The sequence below is a fragment of the Amblyomma maculatum genome, chromosome 4 (genome assembly GCF_055883805.1).
Source record: "Amblyomma maculatum isolate TAMU_Amacu chromosome 4, ASM5588380v1, whole genome shotgun sequence".
NCBI classification, from domain to species: Eukaryota; Metazoa; Arthropoda; class Arachnida; order Ixodida; family Ixodidae; genus Amblyomma; species Amblyomma maculatum.
In genome coordinates this window covers 136427586-136448358 of record NC_139347.1, presented here as the reverse complement: position 1 = coordinate 136448358, position 20773 = coordinate 136427586, and the positions used below count along the sequence as shown (strand labels likewise).

The window sequence follows — 20773 nt, the reverse complement described above, 5'->3', positions numbered from 1 at the left end:
CCAGGAGACAAAGATGGTCTCAGACGCTTAAGACTCTCAGTTATCAACTCCTCGTCAGAGAGAATGGAATTAGATAGTGCACCAGATAGGAGGCAAACGGAATCACAATGTGGATGTTTGTAAACGGAGGAAAAATGTTGGGCAAAACTGTCGGCAACATCCCGAATTTCCGAACCCTGAGAGTCAACTAAGCTGATACTTAAATCTGATTTATTGGAACGCTTGCGAACGTAACGCCAGAACTGACTAGGACGATTTGAGGCACTCCTTTCTAAAGACTCAAGATAGGAGTCGTAGTCCCGCTTGTATAAGCGTTTGCAAAGAGAACGCACACGGCGAAACTCATCTGCCCAATTGTGAAACCCAGGGCGTTTCGCTTTACGATGGGCCCGTTCCTTGAGTTTTAACGCCGATATTAGTTCCCTTGAAAACCAGGAAGGGAACTTCCGACGCGTAGGAGTATGCAAAGGTATGTACCGACACATACCATCAAGAACTATTTCTGTAAAGCGACTGACTTGTCCATCTGAATCATTAATGTCATTTAAAGGGACCAGTCGACAGAAAAGAAGAAACTGAAAAGACCGACATAATCACCACGTGCATACGCGAAACGGGGCGAATTCCTCACCCGATCTGAATTAGTAGAAGGTGAGGCAGAGACAGCAGTAGTAACTAGAAGCGGAGGGTGAAATTTAATTGTCACAGCGAGTCAGCGGTATGTCTGAACTCGATACTCGAACACTTTCAAAATTCAATAGACAGATGTCAAGAATATTACCACAGCAGTTTTCAATGAAAGTGTGTTGCTGCAAAGAGTTAAAGGCTATAAAATCAAGTAGAGCGTTACACTTACTTAATATGTAATGATTGTTGTGAGAAGAAATAAATGAGTTCCAGTTGATACCAGGAGTATTAAAATCGCCTAAAATAAGAAGTTTGTGTTTGCTATGACGGGTTATAACATGTTCGATTGAGAGCAGAACATCATGATAGGCTGGAGGAGGAAGATCCGGAGGAATGTAGAAAGCTGCAAGTAAAAGTTTTTTCATGTCGATTTAAAGTGAGCTCGAGCCACACACATTCTTCAACAGTTTCCAGATCGGAACGTCGAACACACTTCACAAAACTGTCAATAGCAATGAGCACTCCACCTCCTCTTGATTTGGGACCTGTTTCAGGGCGGTCACTACGAAAAACAGAGTAATTATTTGGAAAGAAATCATTGGAAGGAATATCACTTCACAGCCAGTTTTCGGTAACCACAACAGCGGTATAACAAGAGGACAAGACGCTAGAAAAAAATTCAGATCCCTTTGTCCGAAGACCTCGGGCGTTTTGATAATAGATATCCAAATTAGGGCCCACTGCAATTTTGCGTCAGTTCAGAGGGATGAAGCATATCGTCGTAAAGCTTCCCACGAAAGTCCTTGCATATGCAACCCATCGGCTACATCGAAGGCTCAACAAGCTTACTGTAGGATTCTTCATCAACTTCAATATGGAAGGACGAGTAGGAGTCGTACCTTGTTTTCAGCTGCCGGCAGGAAATGGGGGTAATATTCACTGATTTTAGATGGTTGGTAACGTCTACCGATGTAGTATCGGGACTGAGTTTAGAGACTAAAATAGTCTTCGGACGCTTCTTTTGGTAAATGGCAACGTTAAGGACAGATGAGCTCGATGCGCCAGTAATGGCTCGACTTCGGTGCTTCTTCATCGCACTGGGTGAGTTAACCGCACGGGGAGGAGCAGAGGCAGAAGATGAACAGGTAATATCGCCAGGAGTCATCCCTCGATGAAGAGCGGCGGAGTAGTCCACAGATGGCTGCTCCTCACGGGTAGGATTGCCCACGGAGACAACGAGAGGACGCTCGACGAGAGGACGCTCACACTGCGAAGCAGCGCACCGCACAAGCTCCTGGCGTAGGCCGCCAGCATCGGCACGTAGACAGGCAATGACCTCCGCTTGTTGTACGAAAGCCCGCGAGTTCTCTACACGAAGGCGCTCGTTCTCTTCCCGTAGCTGGGCAACCTCATCGCTCAGAAAAGAGATTCCCTCAAGCGCGTCGAGGAGGAGAGCCCGTAGCGAGGCAAACTCACCGCCATGTTCGCCGGTCGCGGTTGAAGGGGGAAAACCGGTCGGGTGGCTGGCCAGTAGCGGGGCGACGGGAGAAAGGAACGTAGCCGCCGGCGCACCACTGTCGCTAAGCCTAACACCGTCAGACGACGACGACGCACACAAATTACACACGAATGGCCGAGAGCCGGACTTCAGGAGTTGCAGCTCGTCATCCGCCCAAGTGACGCACTTCGTGTGAACACGTTTCGCACAGTCGGCACATCGTAAAAACTGCTGCTTGCCAAAAAACGGGCGGGAGCACGGCGCACATGCGTCCTTACTGGGCGCCATCTTGGGGAAAAAATAAATAAATAAATAATAATAATATTAATAATAATAATAATAATAATAATAATAATAATAATAATAATAATAATAATAATAATAATAATAATACACTAAACAAATAATAATAATAATTTTATTAATAATAATGATAATAATAATAATAAACTTTATTAGAAAGTTTTAACCAGCATTACGTCAGGGGTGTGAAACTCCCTATACCTCCCAGCGGCCACGAATTACAGACGCTAGCGCCAAACTCCCCATTAGAGGATTACAGCGGGAGGGGGCGCGTAAAAAATGGACTTGACGGAGGAGGCCGTATAGCGGACTGGTCCAAAAAAAACGGTGCGCTGAAGGGGGTGTCGGTAGGTTGCTTCAAGCAGCGCGGGTCGCGCGCTCGCGTGCGCCCGTGCCCGGGAAAACGCTCTGCCCGTGGATTTTCTACCGCATCATCGTTCTGCCGCGGCGCGACCGGCTCGCGGCAGGAACAGTGTGATGGAAAGAAAAACCACAAGCATAGCGCTCTCGAGGGCGCAGGCGCTCGCGAGCAAGCGTACCCGACCGCAGTATAGAAATAGCACAGAAAACAGCAGATATCGTTTCCCATTTTTATTAAGTGCACGTGAAACAGAAAATGAAAAGATGCGACAAGGTATCCCTCACACACACGCACTTTACATAGCTAACAGTTTACAGTAATGTTATGTGTTCTGCGCTAACATTGTAATCTTGCATGCTTGCTTTATCACTACAAAATAACCCAGTTTGCCGGCACTGCTTCTGTCAGCATGTGTACAGTTGATATGAAATTAAATAAATGATGCACATATTCATCCTACGCATTCCATACCATCAAAGCAATGTAGACACATGAGCAAATACCTGCATTCTAGTTACCTAGTTTGGTATTTGATGCAAGTAATCACATGTCACTGTGCTATACATAACCAAAATGCATGATTAAAAATTTACACTACCCTTCCTGGAAGAACCGTCTTCTTCGAAACGCACGTCTCTCCACAGTACATGAAGGTAACAAGTTCAACAACACGAAACACAGCGGGTATCGCCGACTGTAATGGCCAGCACAATCAGCAGACGAGATGGGTCCACGGAACTGGAGGTGCACGCAGACAAGTCTCTCGTCACACGAAGGGGCGAAGAGCCAGCAGGAATGAGATGCACAGAGTAAAAGAACCGCGACGAAAAGTCGCGACTTTGGCCGATAAGCCAACACGCAGAGAATTCACAGCGCTAGGCTACGCCGACGACCGACGCAGACGACTGTTCTAATTCAAAACGAGCGGAGTCGTAACGGCTACAGCGGTTCACGCGAGGACGGAGCAAGCCACGCAGCGCAGTCGGCGGCGCCGTCAGTGCGAGGGGAAAATTTAGGCGCGAGGGAGAAGTCCTCCTCCCAGCTTTTTCTTTCCTCCTTTCGCCCCCGCTTGGGAGAATTAGACGGGACGGAAGTGGCCCTGACTTTCCGCGGCCTGATTACGTCATCGGCCTGCTAAAGCCGCAGTGGGCTTGAAGGCCGGGCTGACAGGCAGCGGCAAAGAACTATGATGTCGGAAACGCCACAGTATATACGTTGAAATATCTTAAGCAGGAACATGCTAGAAAGGAGGTGACAGCAATGAGGAGAGAAAAAATAAGGTAGCAGCCCTAGTTCAGCTAGAAGCAATATGAAAGGGAACATGGGAGCGCGTGGCCTCTGCGCTCTGCAAAGCGCTGCCAGCGACAAGTGAGAAGATTCAGCTGTAAATACGCACGCAAAATCGAGCTTAGCCGGCTGCTCTTTCAGAGCATGCTCCTTGTGCCGGCCATCCTCGTCTTCAGCTGGTAGCAGCGCTTTGCGAAATGCGAAAGCCACGCTCTCCCGTGTTCCCCTTCATATTGCTTCCAGCTGTACAAAGTAACCAAAGCCAGAAACATCGATTTTCGTCAGCAGTATTAATTTAGATCGAAGCAATAAACAAAACATGATATATTCATATAGCAGAGTACAGGACACCTAAACCAACAAATGTACATTCTTCGTGCTTACTTCTACGCGCCAGTAGTGAATTTATGCAATAATGTATGAAAGATATGAACTTGAAAACAGATCGGAGGCTAAAGTAATAGAGGCTAATGCGACAAAGAATTTGTTTTAACTTAAAATATGTTTTTACGGGAAATGCACTTGCTGTTAGTTGATTGAGACAAGATAGTATGCATTAACTGCGGGTGCTCAAGCCATATCTGGTGGAGCGGCGAGGCACCCGGTAAATAAAACACCGAATGGGGAAGCACGCGCAAGGCGTTGAGAGGAGCGTTTTGCTCAATTGGCGTGGCTTCGCGCTCACGGCCGGAGCGGTAAGCACGTACAATGACCAAGCAACGAAGGGTACGGCGGTGGTCTCCCCGTCAGAAAATCAGAACCACACGTGTGCGTCGTCAACCACCGAAGGGTGATGGTGGCTGCTATGATGTAGGGAATTGGGACGATAACGTCCCCGTCAGAAAATCAGAACCACACGTGTGCGTCATCAACCACCGAAGGGTGATGGTGGTTGCTATGATGTAGGGAATTGGGACGATAACCTGGCCACGACTTATTCTGGACTGAAGCTGCGGCGGCACTCTTGGCGACCAGGGGTTATGTGTATAAGGAAAGGTTTGGGAGGGCATAGCGGGGCGGGATGTCGCGCACAGGAGTCCGAAGGGTCGCGACGTGGTGGCTACCGCGATGAGCAACGCAACCCAAAGAGGGTGCCCGCAAATCACACACCAAAAAAGGCAGTCGCGTCCGGCAAGCCCAAGCCAAGTGCAGGGTCGGCTTCGATACGAGCAGCGAGCTGCTCGACGAGCGTCCTAGCTTCGGGAAGCAGCCAGAATGATCTGGAGGGCCTGGATGTGACCACGGGAGCGACATCCTGGCGTGGTGGCGCAAGGACTGCAGCGAGAGGAACTGCAGTCAGCTGGCGCGTCGGTGAAACTGGGCGGCAGCAGGAGATAGCCGCAGAGGAACCGCTGCCGAGGAAGCGCCGTGGACATTGGCGCTGAGGAGACCATAAGACGCGAGAATCGCGAGAGGCGCGCTCGTCTAAAGCCACCTTAGGTTTCTTTAGCTCGTCCTGGACTGGGGAGAGGAGGTGTCCTGGGAAGGCCGTGTGGAAAGAGGGAAAGACACGAGAGAGGCGAAAGGCGCTCTCGTCATTGACTGCGGAGAAAAATCCACCCTAATGGTCCACCCATTAGAAGCGCGAGCCTCAGCCCGTGCAGCCATCCTCGTGATTGACAGCACCAGCCTGCCCTGGAAGCGCCCGGTCAAGTACCTGGGGCTCGTGATCGACTACAGCCTCACGTGCATCCCTGCGAACAAGGCCTATCTGGATCACCTGAGCCCTACGCCTCCTTGTAGGGGGCAACGGCTGCACATCATGGGCGATCCGGCTGTTCGAGGCATCTGCCACCTCATCCATTCTCTATGCTTTCCCTTTTGTCTCCTTCAGGCCCACCAGAGTGAACGTCCTGGACGGAGCCCGCAGGAGCTGAATCCGACGCCTCCTGGGAGCAATGCAGTGCTCTAGGATTGCGGCAACACTGGCGGAAGCCGGTGTCTACCCCCTGACACTGCTGCTCCTCCAAAGAGGCTGCACGTATGTGGACCGCCTCCACCACGCCCCTGATCGAGCTTCCCTCCTGGCACGGCTGCGCAGTGAACCCCACTCACGGATGGGACAACTTGCAGCTGCGTACACGGACCTCATCGGACCAACCCCTGGGGATTCCATTCTCCCTCCGCCGCCAACACGTCCCCCTTTACAGGTCACCCTCCACTCGGATGGGGTCAGCAAGCATCGTTCCCCTGTTGCTGCCCTGGGCCAGGCTGCCGCAGCCCTCTTAGAAGAGTGAATAGGGAGCACCCTCCTCTTCACCGACGGCTCGGTCCTGCACTTCATCGGCCAGGCTGCAGTGGTTATGAAGGCGTCACAGACGGGGGTGTCCAGCTCCTGCAGGCTCTCCTTCCCAGGCAGCTCTACTGCAGCCGAGCTGGCGAACTACCTTGAGACCGGCCAGACCCCCGGCCCCTATACTATCCTGTGCGACTCGAGGCCGGCACTGCAGCTCCTGATCAAGCCGTCCTGCTCCCAGCTACCGGTTTGTCACCTACGAGTGCGCCTCCAGGCCCTGGAGGATGACGGCTTCGTTTTGTCACTGCACGGAATCCCTGGCCATGCTCGCATCCAGGGAAACGATGAGGCCGACGCACTCGCCAAAGCGGCCCACTCCAATCAAGTAAGTATATCTAATGATATCTTCATCTTTGACTTTTGCAGACTCCCCCTCAAGAAGGCAGTAAAGGTCCTGCACCCTGATCGGCGCATCACCGAAGGGAGGACCTTCCACCGCCTCTCGGAAAAGCTTGCCCACAGGGAGCGAGCTCTCCTACTAAACCTTCGCACCGGAGGTTCCTGGACTCCCACAGAATGGTATGTCTATGGCCGGGCTCACTCCCCTGCATGCTCCTCCTATGGCGACGTCGGAGCGCTGGGGCACAACCTGTGTGTGAGCCCAGCACACTCCCACCACCATCGACGGATGGAGACAGGCTACCGGGCTCTTGGTCTTCCTGCTGCCACGGAGGACTGGGTGCTCTTCCACGCCAGGAACACCTTGGCAGTCCACCGGCTCCTGCTAGCCGTCCTAGAGGAGACCGACCTGGCTGCTCACCTCTAGTTTTCCATGGCGCTGGCGAAGAAGCAGACGCCGGCAACAGTGGCTCCATAACAATGACACTCCCTCCCGACATCCCATCTTCCTCTTCTCCTGAACGCCAAGAGAGCCGCCACGACTTAGGCTGGCATAACCCGCGTTTATTATCCTCTCCCCAAGAATACCCAAAGAACTTAGTAGTAGTAGTAGTCACTGACTAAGGAGAGGAGGTGTCCTGGATAGACCGAGTGGAGAGAAGGTAACCCTCACTAATGCCGTTTAACTTTAAATCCATTTAGGATGGTGGTTTGGTTTGTGGGGTTTGACGTTCCAAAGCTACTCAGGCCAAAACACAAAATCCATTTATGAAACGTGCCAGTATATAAAAGTTGTAGACAGCTCAAGTCACCGGCGCCGCTGCAAAAGGCCATGGATGCCAGAAAGGAAGGCAGGGCCGACGACCACTGGAGACGACCATGGAGCTAGGGGTGGAAGTGTCGATGACCGTAGGTCCCACTTAAGTGTTCATCGTCAGCCGGCCAGGACAGCTTGCTGCGGGTGTGCAGGCGACGGAAAGCATTGTGTCTTCTTGTTCGTAGCTTGCAGCAGGCCTCCCGTCAGCGGGTCTACACTGCACTCTTGGCCTGCCTCTTTTCCCCCTCTGTTGCCGACGCCACCGAGGCCGAGCGCACGGGGGTGTCGAGCTGCTCCCACTATCGAAGCCGCTGCTGCGATCCTCGAGTGGCGCAAAGGCGACAGTTTTGCTATAGCCCTCGCTGGGGTAGACACAGGCACCCTATCCACGAACTCTATCTAGATCGCTCGTACCGTGGCCGACCGGAAACCGTTTTTCGTCGCGGCTTGCTTGACGTTGACAGCAGGCTTTTGGTCCAGGAATATGGCCTGGACGGTTTGGCTTTCGATGCTGCAACGGTCGTCGTGGCATCCATCGGCACCCCTCTGGGTCAGCTACAAGGCTGCCTTCTTCCTTTACCATTTTTTTGTGCTTTTGGGTTTTTTGATAACGTACTCCCACTCAGTCTTTTGCAAAGAGAAAGCGCGTGCTTGCTCTGGAAGCAAAATGCACTGAATATCGACAGGGCGTCCCGTTTGTATTCAGCACGAGAAATTGCCCCCCGCGCGTTGGTCAGAATTACGTCTGGCGTGGACTCGATGGTTTATTGGGCGTTGTGTCCTCTTATCACTATACTCCCTAACAGCGCGCGTAAATTAGCGTGATAATTACACGCCCACATTGTAATTGCGCAGGAGATTTATGTGTATTCCGACATAGTTAGGAACCCTTTAGCGCCCACAAAATTCGCCTCCAGCATTTGACTGCTGACTAAAGTACTGCAGTTCATACGTGGAAAAATTATTTTTGAGAAAGAAATAACTGCATTATAGATTTCTCTACTGAAAAATGCGCTAAAGTAATTATTTTACATCACCAGTTGTTACTTCTAAAAATAACTACATTGTATTACAATTACTTTTGCCGAGATATGCAATTACTCTGAAAGTACTATCCAGTTTTCATGCATAAAAGCAAAGAAAACTGTGTGAACAAAACTGACACCATTCTCTAGATGCCCCTACGCACATATTCTGTGATCCTAGGGCCCAAATAATCATTCCTTCCATTTTACTTCATATAGCACTAGTAATTGGAAAGATAAGACCACCGTAACAAAACAAGAACAGAATCATGGCGGGTCTATCGCGTGTCACTTTGGCTACGCTCAAAACAGAAAGAAGCGGCGGGCACTGTTCTCGTTTTGAACCCATCTGCCCCTTCGCAGACCCATGGGGGGTCGCAGAAGCGCAGTTATACTCAATTCTTTTCCTTCCTGCCAATCATTTACACTGGTCCAAGCCTGCGGCGCTTCTTGCATCCTTTCGAGGTGGTCTACTGGAGTCTGGAAGTGCTTTGTTTTGCCTACACAATGAGCAGAATGTATGTCTGCAAAAATAATTCCGAAGGGAAATAATTACGTTTGCTTCGAAATTAACATTAAAGCGCAATTCCGTACATTACAAAATTGCTATACCAGAAAAGTATAAAAAATTGCCATACAGTAATTCTATCACTGCCACGTCTGCAATGAACACTGGCTGCTGCATATTTTTCTTTTTTATGTTATGCATCATGGACACAGTGCATACTGACTCAGATGGCGCGTTGGGAACAACTTTGAACAAATAGAAAGAAGCACGAATAAACTTAGAGCAAAAACAAAATGACAGTGCGCGAAGCGCCGCCTCATATCAAGCACGCCATATGAGAACAGAGCTTGCATCAGTGCTCAGGTTCATCGCCGCCGAGGCTGACGCATTTCTATAGCTTACCGAAAGTTCAAATAATTTCAGCAGAAATTCGGTGAGTGGAGGCCTATCAATTACTTATCGTTATAGAAGGTAGTGCATGTGTGCAGAGTAGTAATATTGTGAGCACATTCTGGGAATGTTTGTTTATAGAAACAAATGACTGCCTAATAGCCAACTTTATTGAATTACAGCTTTCACTACTCGAACTTAATTGTATTTCTTATTCAGGAGTAGTAGTAGTAGTACGTGTATAAGGAACTTATAGATGCATTTTACACCTCTCATAATTTTTTTTTTTCTTCTCTACGTAAACTATAGAGAAAAAGCTGCCATGGAAAGGAGGAAGCCGCACACTGAAGTAATAGACGGTGTGCCGAGAGACCCGCACGTTGACCCGAATATCTTCAGAGAGAGACTTCAGTTTCGTGCCCAAAAAGGCGACATGGAGCTACTATCTTACCCTAAAAGTGGAACACACTGGGTTATTTACATTGTGCAGCTCATTCTGAAGAGGGGAGAACCAGTGAATTCTTACGCTGAATTCGTGAAGAACATGCGATTTCTTGGATTCCTAAGCTTCGAAACCTGGACGCCAAGCCTGCCACTCCGGCTATTCGTAAGACACTTCCCACTTAAGAAAGAGGCGATCGACACGGAGGCAAAGTACATCTGCTTAACTCGCAACCCTTGGGACGTCTGCGTATCCTTCTTCCACATGACGACTAACCTGAGCGCCTACAAATTCCAAGATGGCACGTTTGAAGAATTCTTTGATGCTTTCCTCAGCAGTGATGTCGCCGGCTATGGAAACTATTTCGATCACGTAGTGTCTGCTTATGCGATTAAGGACGAGCCCAATGTGCTATTCCTAACATACGAGGAACTAATGGAAGACACCCGCGGGACGATTCTTAAAATGGCGCGCTTTCTAGGGAATGACTATGCTCGAGATCTGGAAAGAAACGAACAGCTTTTCCAGACGTTGCTCGCGCGATGTACAGCAGATAATATGAGACACGTGCTTGTCGGTGATCTTCGTGGAAGCTCAATTCCTGAATGCACGAAACATTTGCGTCGCCTTGGAGAAACATGCAAAGTTGGATACAACGGAGATTCCACTAAGTACTGCCTCGTAAGGGAAGCCAAGGTGGGAGGTTGGAAAAAATATTTCTCATCGAAACAGCTGCAGCGGATGGAAGCCGCGATCAGGCGTGTGGAAGAAGTATCTCCTGTAATGGACCTATGGAAAAATATACGTGACGAAGCCATTGCAGCGTATACTGCTAGCAAATAAACAAGTCTTTGTAACCCCAGATATTCTTTATTAGAAGACACGTTTTATGTTGTTTGTTTTGAAATAAATCTGCTACAAATACGGTTCGGAAACGGTTTCTTTTTTTAGATATGACGCTTCGTATACTGCAAAGTATCTCATCCGACGTTCATCCATCATTGCACCCAGGCCTTAGAGGCTTTTTTCATAAAGATAAAATCTGCTTATATAAGGTACTATTTCGAAGTGTCTTAAATTCATCTCAATAGACAATAACCACAATGAGGAAGATGTTATTCCTAAGATCTCCTATGCTTACCTCGAAGTCACCCTTAGGCATAGCTAATCGCGGACTGTTTTTGTCTACACATGCCAGCATAAAATAGCAGGATAATATTTGAGAACAGCGTTATGATACCAACAATTCAAGGCGACGTGTGATGAGAAAGATGAGCATGGAATGTTATCATGGCAGGACGAATGGTTCACATTGTTCCTTAACCGCAGTCACTTATTTGAACCCCATGAGCCCACATACCACCGCCGCGTCCTGCAGATGGCGCCTTGTAGACGTTTTGCTTAAGATATTATCATCGCCTATCTTGTAAATGACAGTATTATTTTGAGCAAAACGCTTAGCTTTGGGTTGCCCCATAAAGGTCAATGTTGCTCCTTTTCATGTGTTGAAGTGAAGTGAACTTTTACGCACTTTGAAAGGTCGGACATCAGGAATCTTTACCTAATGACAGCAGAAGGTATCCGAAGAAGATTATTCGAAAATACATATTTTAATGTAACGTTGATTAGAGGCACCAGTATTTGAATCGCCTTTCCGATATAAACCTAACTTCGGCGAGTTGCGCTTTGGCGGTATTTGTGGAACCCACGAGGCTAGCCGCGGTGGTTCACGGGTGCCCTTAACTACTGGCCCGGCGACCCAGGTTTGATCTAAGCCTCGAAGGACCCTTTGATATAAAGCTGAAACTCCTGGCACTCGTTTACTGTGGAACGACGCTGCTAGTCAAGCAACCCAGGTTGGTCAAATGTCCAAATAGCAGAGGTCGTACGAGATTTGTTTTGTGCCTCTTGTTTTGTGCTATTCATGCAGTGTTAGCATTGTATTCAAATTTTATTAATGCCATTAAAATAACAGACTTACGCTGTAGCACCTTTGCCAAAGCAGATAACGAACGTAACTTATTTTCAGCGACAGCCTTCATGCTCTCCGCGAAGCATATGCTGCTCAATGCGCTTCTTAACCCATATACCGATTCCGATACCGTGCTCATAGATTGGGATACACTAATTTCGAAACTTTCTTTAGGCTGTGCTCTGTCAGCTACGCGAGCTCGATTTCATATCGCAGGAAAATAGTTTCCATATCCTAAGATGCAAGAGCAGAATGAGCGGAATATATGGTAGCCCGCTGCCGGTTGGAACCGGTTCTGCCACAATGTAAGGCGCAACAGACATAAAATTGGCGCGCTAACCCCTGGAAGAAGGAAAACAAGTGGCCGTAATGTCATAATTTTTGAAGCCGGGATATAGTCTTCGCCATATGCAAGTCATTCAGGTCGGCCAGCCACGGCCACGTCGTGCTTGCCAGTCGGAAAAAACTACAGAAAATTTTCTGATGTTACGACAGAATTTCTGTGCGGTTTTTGATGGGAAACCTGTTGTGACAATAGAAAATTCTTTAATACCATCAGAAATTTATGTAGTTACAACAGAAAAGTGGTACAGACCTAGAGACAACAGAAATATACGACAGAAAAACTACACAACTATAAAAAGTACTACAGAACTACAGAAAAATCTGATGGTTACGACAGAACTACAGGATATTTTGTCGGATTTTTGACACAGTTCTGTAATTTTTTTCGAATGGGTACGCCTTGTGAGCCAAGGAGGAGCAGACGAGTCTGCTCTGTGCATGCACCGAGAAGGTCAAAGAAATGCAGGTGACCTTAATTTGCGTCCGCAGCCGCCAGCTCACTGAGGCCAACGTTTTTATGTCGATCAGGAACGAAGCATGTTTGTTTTTCAGAATATTTTGGATGAAACAAACGTATTCAACGTTAAATATTTAACGTTGTAGAGATCCTGAATCATTAACCTCGTAAGACTGGATGTTTATAAATCTCTGCTGAAAGTCAAATAACTGCTTCACATAAAACAATATTGGTCCGGTACTCGAGTACGCTCGCGCAGTATGGGAACCTCAAAACTCTAATCTTATAGAAAAGCTTAAACGCCTTTCAAATCGGGCCGCAAAGTTTGTTTCTAGTAGCAATAGCTTTCGTAACAGCATAACGTTACCTAAATAGAATCTTCGTTTGCAAGCTGGAGCACACCGCGCATTAACTGCAAACTTATAACACTTTTTTCAAACTTTACTCGGTTCTCAGAGCAATAAACAAGAACTTGCACAGTCTCTACACTTCAACTCTATGCGTCGTGATCGCAAGCTGAAATTTCTTTAAACCTAGTGTCGAGCTGATGTCTATGATAATTCGTTTTTTTTTTTTTTTCGCTTACAACTGCGCACCCGAGTAGGCTTCCGAAGAGTATTGAAGAACTATAATATGTTTCAAGCTTCCGTCCTTTTTGTCACACAGTCTGCCATAGATGGTCATCATTCTGTTCAGTTCATTTGTTTTGGACCAGTGATTTTGCTTCATGTGATAGTTTAATCACTCCATTTGCAGTATAGCGAGTTTTTGAGACAAGTCGCCTTGATCACCTTTGTTGCTGTGATTATTTATCTGTTCTGCATATTCTGTTGTTTTTTCTTACAATTCTGTGCACAAGGCTGGTTTGCTTTGTTTTGACAGTTCGTTGAACTCATGCCTTTCCTTCGTTTGCCCCGCCCCTTCATGCAATAACTGCTATGCTTGACTCCTGCATGCCTGGAAACAGGTCGCACACGCCAGGAAAAAAGCAGAGCATTCCGTCTCTCGCAAGTAAGCTCACACGGCGATCGCAGTATCCGTGTCACAGCCTTCATCGCGTTTCTTTATTCGGCCTCTAGCAACCCTAATGAAAAAATTGTATGACGCAATAACCTCATGCTTTCTCACACAATCTCACTGAATTCACATAAGAAATCACATACAAGTCGCATATAATTGCATAAGGTCTCATAGTTTCTTGAACATTATCATAAATTATGTATAAAATTTTATGACAATGAGGGGCACCGTATGAGAGTCTATGCGATTTGATGAGATTTTAGGAGGTTATTGCCCCGCAGAACTTTTGGTTTTTCAGAAGGGAATGTAAATGTATTCTCGCCTGCTTATTATTTTTTAACAGGCATGCATTGCAGATAGAAACAACTGCACAACACCTGGCGCATGCCAAAAGAGGATAGCGGCACTTCATTGTTAAACTAATTTGTTGCGTGAAAGTATATGCAAAGCCTTCCGACATAAGTCATGTCAAAACACACTACATTCGAAACTAACCACGATGGAAGGCCTCCCGTAATTTGTGACCGAAGCATAACGGAATGAATAAACAAAACAGCAAATTTTCAGCTGCACTCGGCTGAGGCTGACTAATCCATAAGCCATAACCGTGATGCGGCCGTGTTGACACGGCGATTTTTGGTTGGGCCATCAAATACGATGACTATACGCACTCAAAATCACGTAGCTTGCCGTAATCTTTGCAATGTCGTTCGGAAAACGGAGCTTCTCCTCTTTTTTCCTCTCTATAGCACCTTATAGCCATGCGGCGGCGCAACACGTATTCTCCCTCTATATGTGCTTCTCTGTTGCCTCTCCGCTTCTGCTGGAGGGATCCGGAACGTGGCTGTAAAATATGTCCTTGCGTTGTCCTTATCATGCGTAAAATGCTCGCGGTACAAAACGCTGTGCACATATATTGTTTAAGTCCGAGGAAACTTTCGACTAACGCAGTTGGCCAGGCAGCTAACAACCAGGTGTTTCAGGATCGTTATCACCGCATGCAGCTTGCACATCTCTTTGTCATGTCAACTGCAAGTGTGTATGGTACGCCAACATGTGCAGAACGGACTTTCTCCTCAGTTCAAAGCCTTGAACATCCCAAACTTCTACTATTTGGACATTAGACCAACTTGGGTTGTCTGACTAGCAGCGTCGCCCCACAGTTAACGGGTGCCAGGAGTTTCACCTTTACATAAAAGGGTCCTTCGCGGCTTGGATCAAACCTGGGTCGCCGGGCCAATATACAAGCGAACCAACCAGTGAACCACCGCGGCTAGCATAGTGGGTTCCACAAATACCGCCAAAGCGCATCTCGCCGAAGTTAGGTTTATATCGGAAAGGCGTTTCAATACTGGTGCGCCCCGCCGGGGTGATGCAGTGGTAAGACGGCCGACTACTGTGCCGGAGTTCCCGGGATCGAATCCCGGCCTCGGCGGCTGCGTTTCGATGGAGGCGAAACGAAGTGGCGTCCGTGTGCTGTGCGATGTCAGCGCACGTTAAAGATCCCCAGGTGGTCGAAATTACTCCGTAGCCCTCCACTACGACCCCCCTTTCTCTCTATCCACTTTCACTCCCACCTTCATCCCTTCCCTTACGGCGCGGTTCAGGTGTCCACAGAGCAAGTGTGACAGATACTACGCCTTTCCCTTCCTATGAACCAACCATTAAAATACTGGTGCCTCTAACCAACGTTACATTAAAATATGTATTTTCGAATAATGTTCTTTGGATACCTGCTGTCATTCAGGTAAAGATTCGTGATGTCCGACCTTTCAATGCGCGTAAAAGTTCACTTCAACACATAAAAATGAGCAACATTGACCTTTATGGGGCAACCCCAAGCTAAGTGTTTTGTTCAAAATAATTCGGTCAATTACAAGATAGGCGATAACAATATCTTAAGCAAAACGCCTACAAGGCGCCATCTGCAGAAAGCGGCGGTGGTATGTGGGCTCATGGGGTTCAAATAAGTGACTGCGGTTAAGAAACTATGTGAACCATTCGACCTGGCATGATAACATTCCATGCTCATCTTTCTCATCACATGTCACCTTGAATGGTTGTCATCATAACGCTGTTCTCAAAGATTATCCAACCATTTTATGCTGGCATGCGTAGACAAAAACAGTCCGCGATAAGCTATGCCTAAGGGGGACTTCGAGGGAAGGATAGGAGATCTTAGTAATAACATCTTCCTCATTGTGATTGTTGTGTATTCAGGTTAATTTAAGAAAACTGCGAAATATTACCTTATATAAGCAGATTTTATTTTTATGAAAAGAGCTTCTAAGGCCTGGGTGCAGTGATGGATGAACGTCGGACGAGATACTCTGCAGTATCCGAAGCGTCATACATAACAAAGAAACTGTTTCCGAATCGTATTTGTAGAAGGTTTATTTCCAAACAAAGAAGAGAAAACGTATCTGCTAGTTTATTTGCTAGTTTATTTGCTAGCAGTATACGCTGCAATGGCTTCGTCACGTATATTTTTCCATAGGTCCATTACAGGAGATACTTCTTCCACACGCCTGATCGCGGCTTCCATCCGCTGCAGCTGTTTCGATGAGAAATATTTTTTCCAACCTCCCACCTTGGCTTCCCTTACGAGGCAGTACTTAGTGGGATCTCCGTTGTATCCAACCTTGCATGTTTCGCCTAGGGGACGCAAATGTTTCGTGCATTCAGGAATTGAGCTTCCACGAAGATCACCGACAAGCACGTGTCTCATGTTATCTGCTGTACATCGCGCGAGCAACGTCTGGAAAAGCTGTTCGTTTCTTTCCAGATCTCGAGCATAGTCATTCCCTAGAAAGCGCGCCATTTTAAGAATCGTCCCGCGGGTGTCTTCCATTAGTTCCTCGTATGTTAGGAATAGCACATTGGGCTCGCCCTTAATCGCATAAGCAGACGCTACGTGATCGAAATAGTTTCCATAGCCGGCGACATCACTGCTGAGGAAAGCATCAAAGAATTCTTCAAACGTGCCATCTTGGAATTTGTAGGCGCTCAGGTTAGTCGTCATGTGAAAGAAGGATACGCAGACGTCCCAAGGATTGCGAGTTAAGCAGATGTACTTTGCCTCCTTGTTGATCGCCTCTTTCTTAAGTGGGAAGTGTCTTACGAACAGCCGGAGTGGCAGGCTTGGCGTCCAGGTTTCGAAGCTTAGGAATCCAAGAAATCGCATGTTCTTCACGAATTCAGCGTAAGAATTCACTGGTTCTCCCCTCTTCAGAATGAGCTGCACAATGTAAATAACCCAGTGTGTTCCGCTTTTAGGGTAAGATAGTAGCTCCATGTCGCCTTTTCGGGCCCGAAACTGAAGTCCCTCTCGGAAGATATTCGGGTCAACGTGCGGGTCTCTCGGCACACCGTCCACTACTTCAGTGTGCGGCTTCCTTCTTTCCATGGCAGCTTTTTCCCTATAGTTTACGTAGAGAACAAAAAAAAAAAAAAATATGAGAGGTGTAACATGCATCTATAAGTTCCTTATACACATACTACTACTACTACTCCTGAATAAGAAATGCAATTAAGTTCGAGTAGTGAAAGCTGTAATTCAATAAAGTTATGTTTTATAATGAGGTAATGCCATATGCTAGGAGTAGACTTATTTTCCTGACGTCAACATGCTATAAATATCCTATTTTCTAATATTGGCTTTACCATACCTCGCTCATTTGAATATTATTGCATATAAATCTATATCCTGTGTTTTTTACACTTCTGTGGTATAGGCAGCGAATTGGCCACTTCGTCCTGTCGTTTCTGCCCTCAGAAATGATTGTCTCACTGAATCAGATTTATTGATCTTTTCTTCCATGGACATAGAAACTCTCCTATATCAATCACGGAAAATCGTTATACTTTCTGTGTGTTACTGCCCTTTCTCAATAACTAGTTCTCATTAACTGGTATATACAAAGATCGCCTTTGATGGTGTTTTAGAATACCTACTGCCTCAAAATAAATTCACGGCAAGCAAACCTTTTCGCCCATAATATATTTATCATTTTCGCATTTAGTTCGAGAAGACACGTTGCACTTATTAAATACTTGAGTGTTAATCTCAAGAGGTGTAATTCATATAGAACGCATATAGAAAAAAGATACTTTTATTTCTGCGGTCTCGTTATAGAAATCTTAGGGCTAATATTTAATGGTTCCGAAGAAGCAGATCATAATCGCTTGAGAATGCCTGTATGAGTATTTGCAGATTGTGAATGAGCCCACACAGGGTATCCAGAATATGAATCATAGGCTAATTGCTATTAGGCAGTGATTTGTTTCTATAAACAAACATTCTGAGAATGTGCTCACAATATTACTATTCTGCACACCATGCGCTACCTTCTATAATGATAAGTAATTGATAGACGACCCAGTTCCACTCACCGAATTTCTGCTGAAATTTGAGCTTTCGGTAAGCTATAGAAATGCGTCAGCCTCGGCGGCGATGAACCTGAGCACTGATGCAAGCTCTGTAACGGATCGGCAGGAAGGAAAAGAATTGAGTATAACTGCGCTTCTGCGACCTGTCATGGGTCGGCGACAAGGCAGATGGGTCCAAAACGTGTTCGCCGCTCCTTTCTGTTTTGAGCGTAACGAAAGTGACAAGCGACAGACCCGCCATGATTCTGTTCTTGTTGTTTTGCTACGTTTGTCTTATTTTTCCAATTACGCGTGTCGTATGAAGTAAAATGAAAGGAATGAATATCTGTGCCCTAGGATCACAGAATATGTGCGTAGGGGCATCTAGAGAATGGTTTCAGTTTTGTTCACACAGTTTTCTTTGCTTTTATGCATGAAAACTGGAAAGTGCTTTGAGAGTAATTGCATATCTCGGCAAAAGTAATTGTAATACAATGTAGTTATTTTTAAGTAACATCTGGTGATGTAAAATAATTACTTTAGCGCATTTTTCAGTATAGAAATCTATAATGTAGATGTATTTCTTTCTCAAAAGTAACTTTTTCACGTATGAATGGCAGTACTTTAGTCAGCAGTCACAATCTGGAGGCGAATTCTGTGAGCGCTAAAGGGTTCCTATGTGGGGTACGGCCAGTCTCGAGGGAGAGCGCGCTTCTCTTTTTTTTACGGTCTCACCAATGGGGTGCGTTTCCACCGCCCGCCGCGCCTCGATGAGGTCGCCACCGCTCCGCTGCTGCGCCTCTGCTACCGCCGTTCACGCGCAAGGGAAACGCGCGCTCGCTTTTCGCTCCGCCCGCGTCAGTTGCAACCGGCAGGTCCGGACATTTCACCCCTTATGGTTTATACAAAGACGCCGTAATCAGCGTCCAAGATTTTTTCGTGTACGAGGAATAAATTAGAGTCAACACCACTCACGCGCGCGCGCACCTTCGTCAGTGCGGCCGAGGACGGTCGAATGAAGCCGGTACACTTACTTCAACATTTTTCGCCCCTAAGTTTTGTACAGAGAGAAATTTGTCAGGCTATACAGTGTTCCTTCGAGAGGGGTAAGCAGGTGTAGCGCGACCTGATGTAAGTGCATGGCTGGATATTCTGTCAACCGCTTCTGTTTTCGTTTAGAGCAAAAGAGGCACCGGCGAAAATTCATGGCGCGTCTCAGATTCAGAGTAAGGAACAAGATTTACGCATATAGTTAAAATTGCAGTTGTCTAGTGCAGTGAGCTGTTCTAGCTTCGTTCAAAACAAATCAGTCGGGTGAAAGAATGTGTATATGTAGTCTCGCGACTGACGCACGTGCGTGTATAACAGATGTAGTCGGTTTAATACATATATAAACAACTTTTAATCAAGGAAATGGGCATGAACAGCTATGCCTAATTGAAAAGAGCGGCAAACAATAAAAAAAATTGTCCTTCAAAGTAATACATTGTACTGCATATTCATCAATTCATCAAAAAGTGACCTGCGGCTTGAAAATTCAGTCTCAATATCTTTCTGGCCGGTTTGTTCAATAGGGTTTGTTCATATACAGTCCCTCATCGCATCGACACCGGCACCCACGCACCACTGCGACAGCGCCCCTATCGTGTCTCTGCAACCGAACGCCAGGCTATTGAAGAGCAAGTCGACCTAATGATTCAGAATGGCGTGATTCAGCCCTCAAGCAGCCCTTGGGCGTCACCTGTTGTCATTGTAAAAAAGAAAGATGGTTCTATCCGCTTCTGTGTCGATTATCGCCGCCTGAATAAGATTACGCGAAAGGACGTCCACCCTTTCCCACGCATCGACGACGCTCTCGTTTGCAAGGCGCCGAGCTCTTTTCTTCCATAGATTTACGTTCCGGCTACTGGAAAGTTCCCCTGGAAGCGGCTGATCGCCCCAAAACTGCCTTTGTAACTCCCGACGGCTTGTACGAATTTACAGTTATGCCGTTTGGCCTTTGTAATGCTCCGGCAACATTTGAGCGGATGATGGACACTATTTTACGTTGCCTAAAGTGGAAGACTTGCCTCTGCTACCTCGACGACATTGTCGTCTTTTCTCCCGACTTTGACACACACCTCTACCGTCTGAAGCACGTTTTGACCTTCCTATCTGATGCCGGACTGCAGCTGAATTTAAAAAAAATGTCATTTTGCTCCTGCCAGCTCACCATTCTTGGCCACGTTGTCTCCAAAGAAGGTGTATCTCCAGATCCTGCCAAACTTCGTGCCGTAGCAGCCTTTCCCAAACCGACATCCATCAAAGATCTACGTAGCTTCCTCGGGCTGTGCTCTTACTTTCGCCGCTTTATTAGAAAATTTGCTTCAATTGCTGCTCCCTTGACAGACCTTTCGTCGTGGTCGCCAACGTGCGACGATGCCTTCAATACTTTACGCCGGATCCTCACGGCACCGCCTGTCCTACGTCACTTCGATCCCACAGCGCCTACTGTGGTCCACACGGACGCCAGTGGTATTGGTCTCGGCGCTGTGCTCGCTCAGCGCAAATCAGGTTATACTGAATACGTGGTCGCCTATGCTAGCCGAACACTCACGAAGGCTGAATCCAATTTCTCTGTCACGGAAAAAGAGTGCTTAGCGATTATTTGGGCTCTTACTAAATTCCGCCCTTACCTCTATGGCCGCCCTTTTGACGTAGTGACGGATCACCATGCGC

General features: G+C 47.0%; 2 protein-coding genes across 2 annotated transcripts; one reads left to right on the top strand and one right to left on the bottom strand.

Annotated features, from left to right (window-relative positions):
- Nucleotides 1-9380: 9380 nt before the first annotated feature.
- Nucleotides 9381-10822, top strand: LOC146192658 (sulfotransferase 2A8-like). The gene is made up of 2 exons (XM_084600067.1): nucleotides 9381-9494; nucleotides 9761-10822. Exon 2 carries the CDS (start codon nucleotides 9774-9776, stop codon nucleotides 10734-10736), a length of 963 nt encoding a protein of 320 aa, XP_084456193.1. The 5' UTR covers nucleotides 9381-9494; nucleotides 9761-9773; the 3' UTR covers nucleotides 10737-10822.
- A 5163-nt stretch (nucleotides 10823-15985) lies between these two features.
- On the bottom strand, nucleotides 15986-18157 carry LOC146192657 (amine sulfotransferase-like). The gene is made up of 2 exons (XM_084600066.1): nucleotides 18080-18157; nucleotides 15986-17106 (listed from the first exon to the last, which is right to left on the bottom strand). Exon 2 carries the CDS (start codon nucleotides 17091-17093, stop codon nucleotides 16131-16133), a length of 963 nt encoding a protein of 320 aa, XP_084456192.1. The 5' UTR covers nucleotides 17094-17106; nucleotides 18080-18157; the 3' UTR covers nucleotides 15986-16130.
- Nucleotides 18158-20773: the final 2616 nt, after the last annotated feature.

Excerpts from the sequence above, each read along its gene's own strand:
- LOC146192658 (XM_084600067.1), top strand. The coding sequence starts at position 9,774 with ATGGAAAGGAGGAAGCCGCACACTGAAGTAATAGACGGTGTGCCGAGA.
- LOC146192657 (XM_084600066.1), bottom strand. The coding sequence starts at position 17,093 with ATGGAAAGAAGGAAGCCGCACACTGAAGTAGTGGACGGTGTGCCGAGA.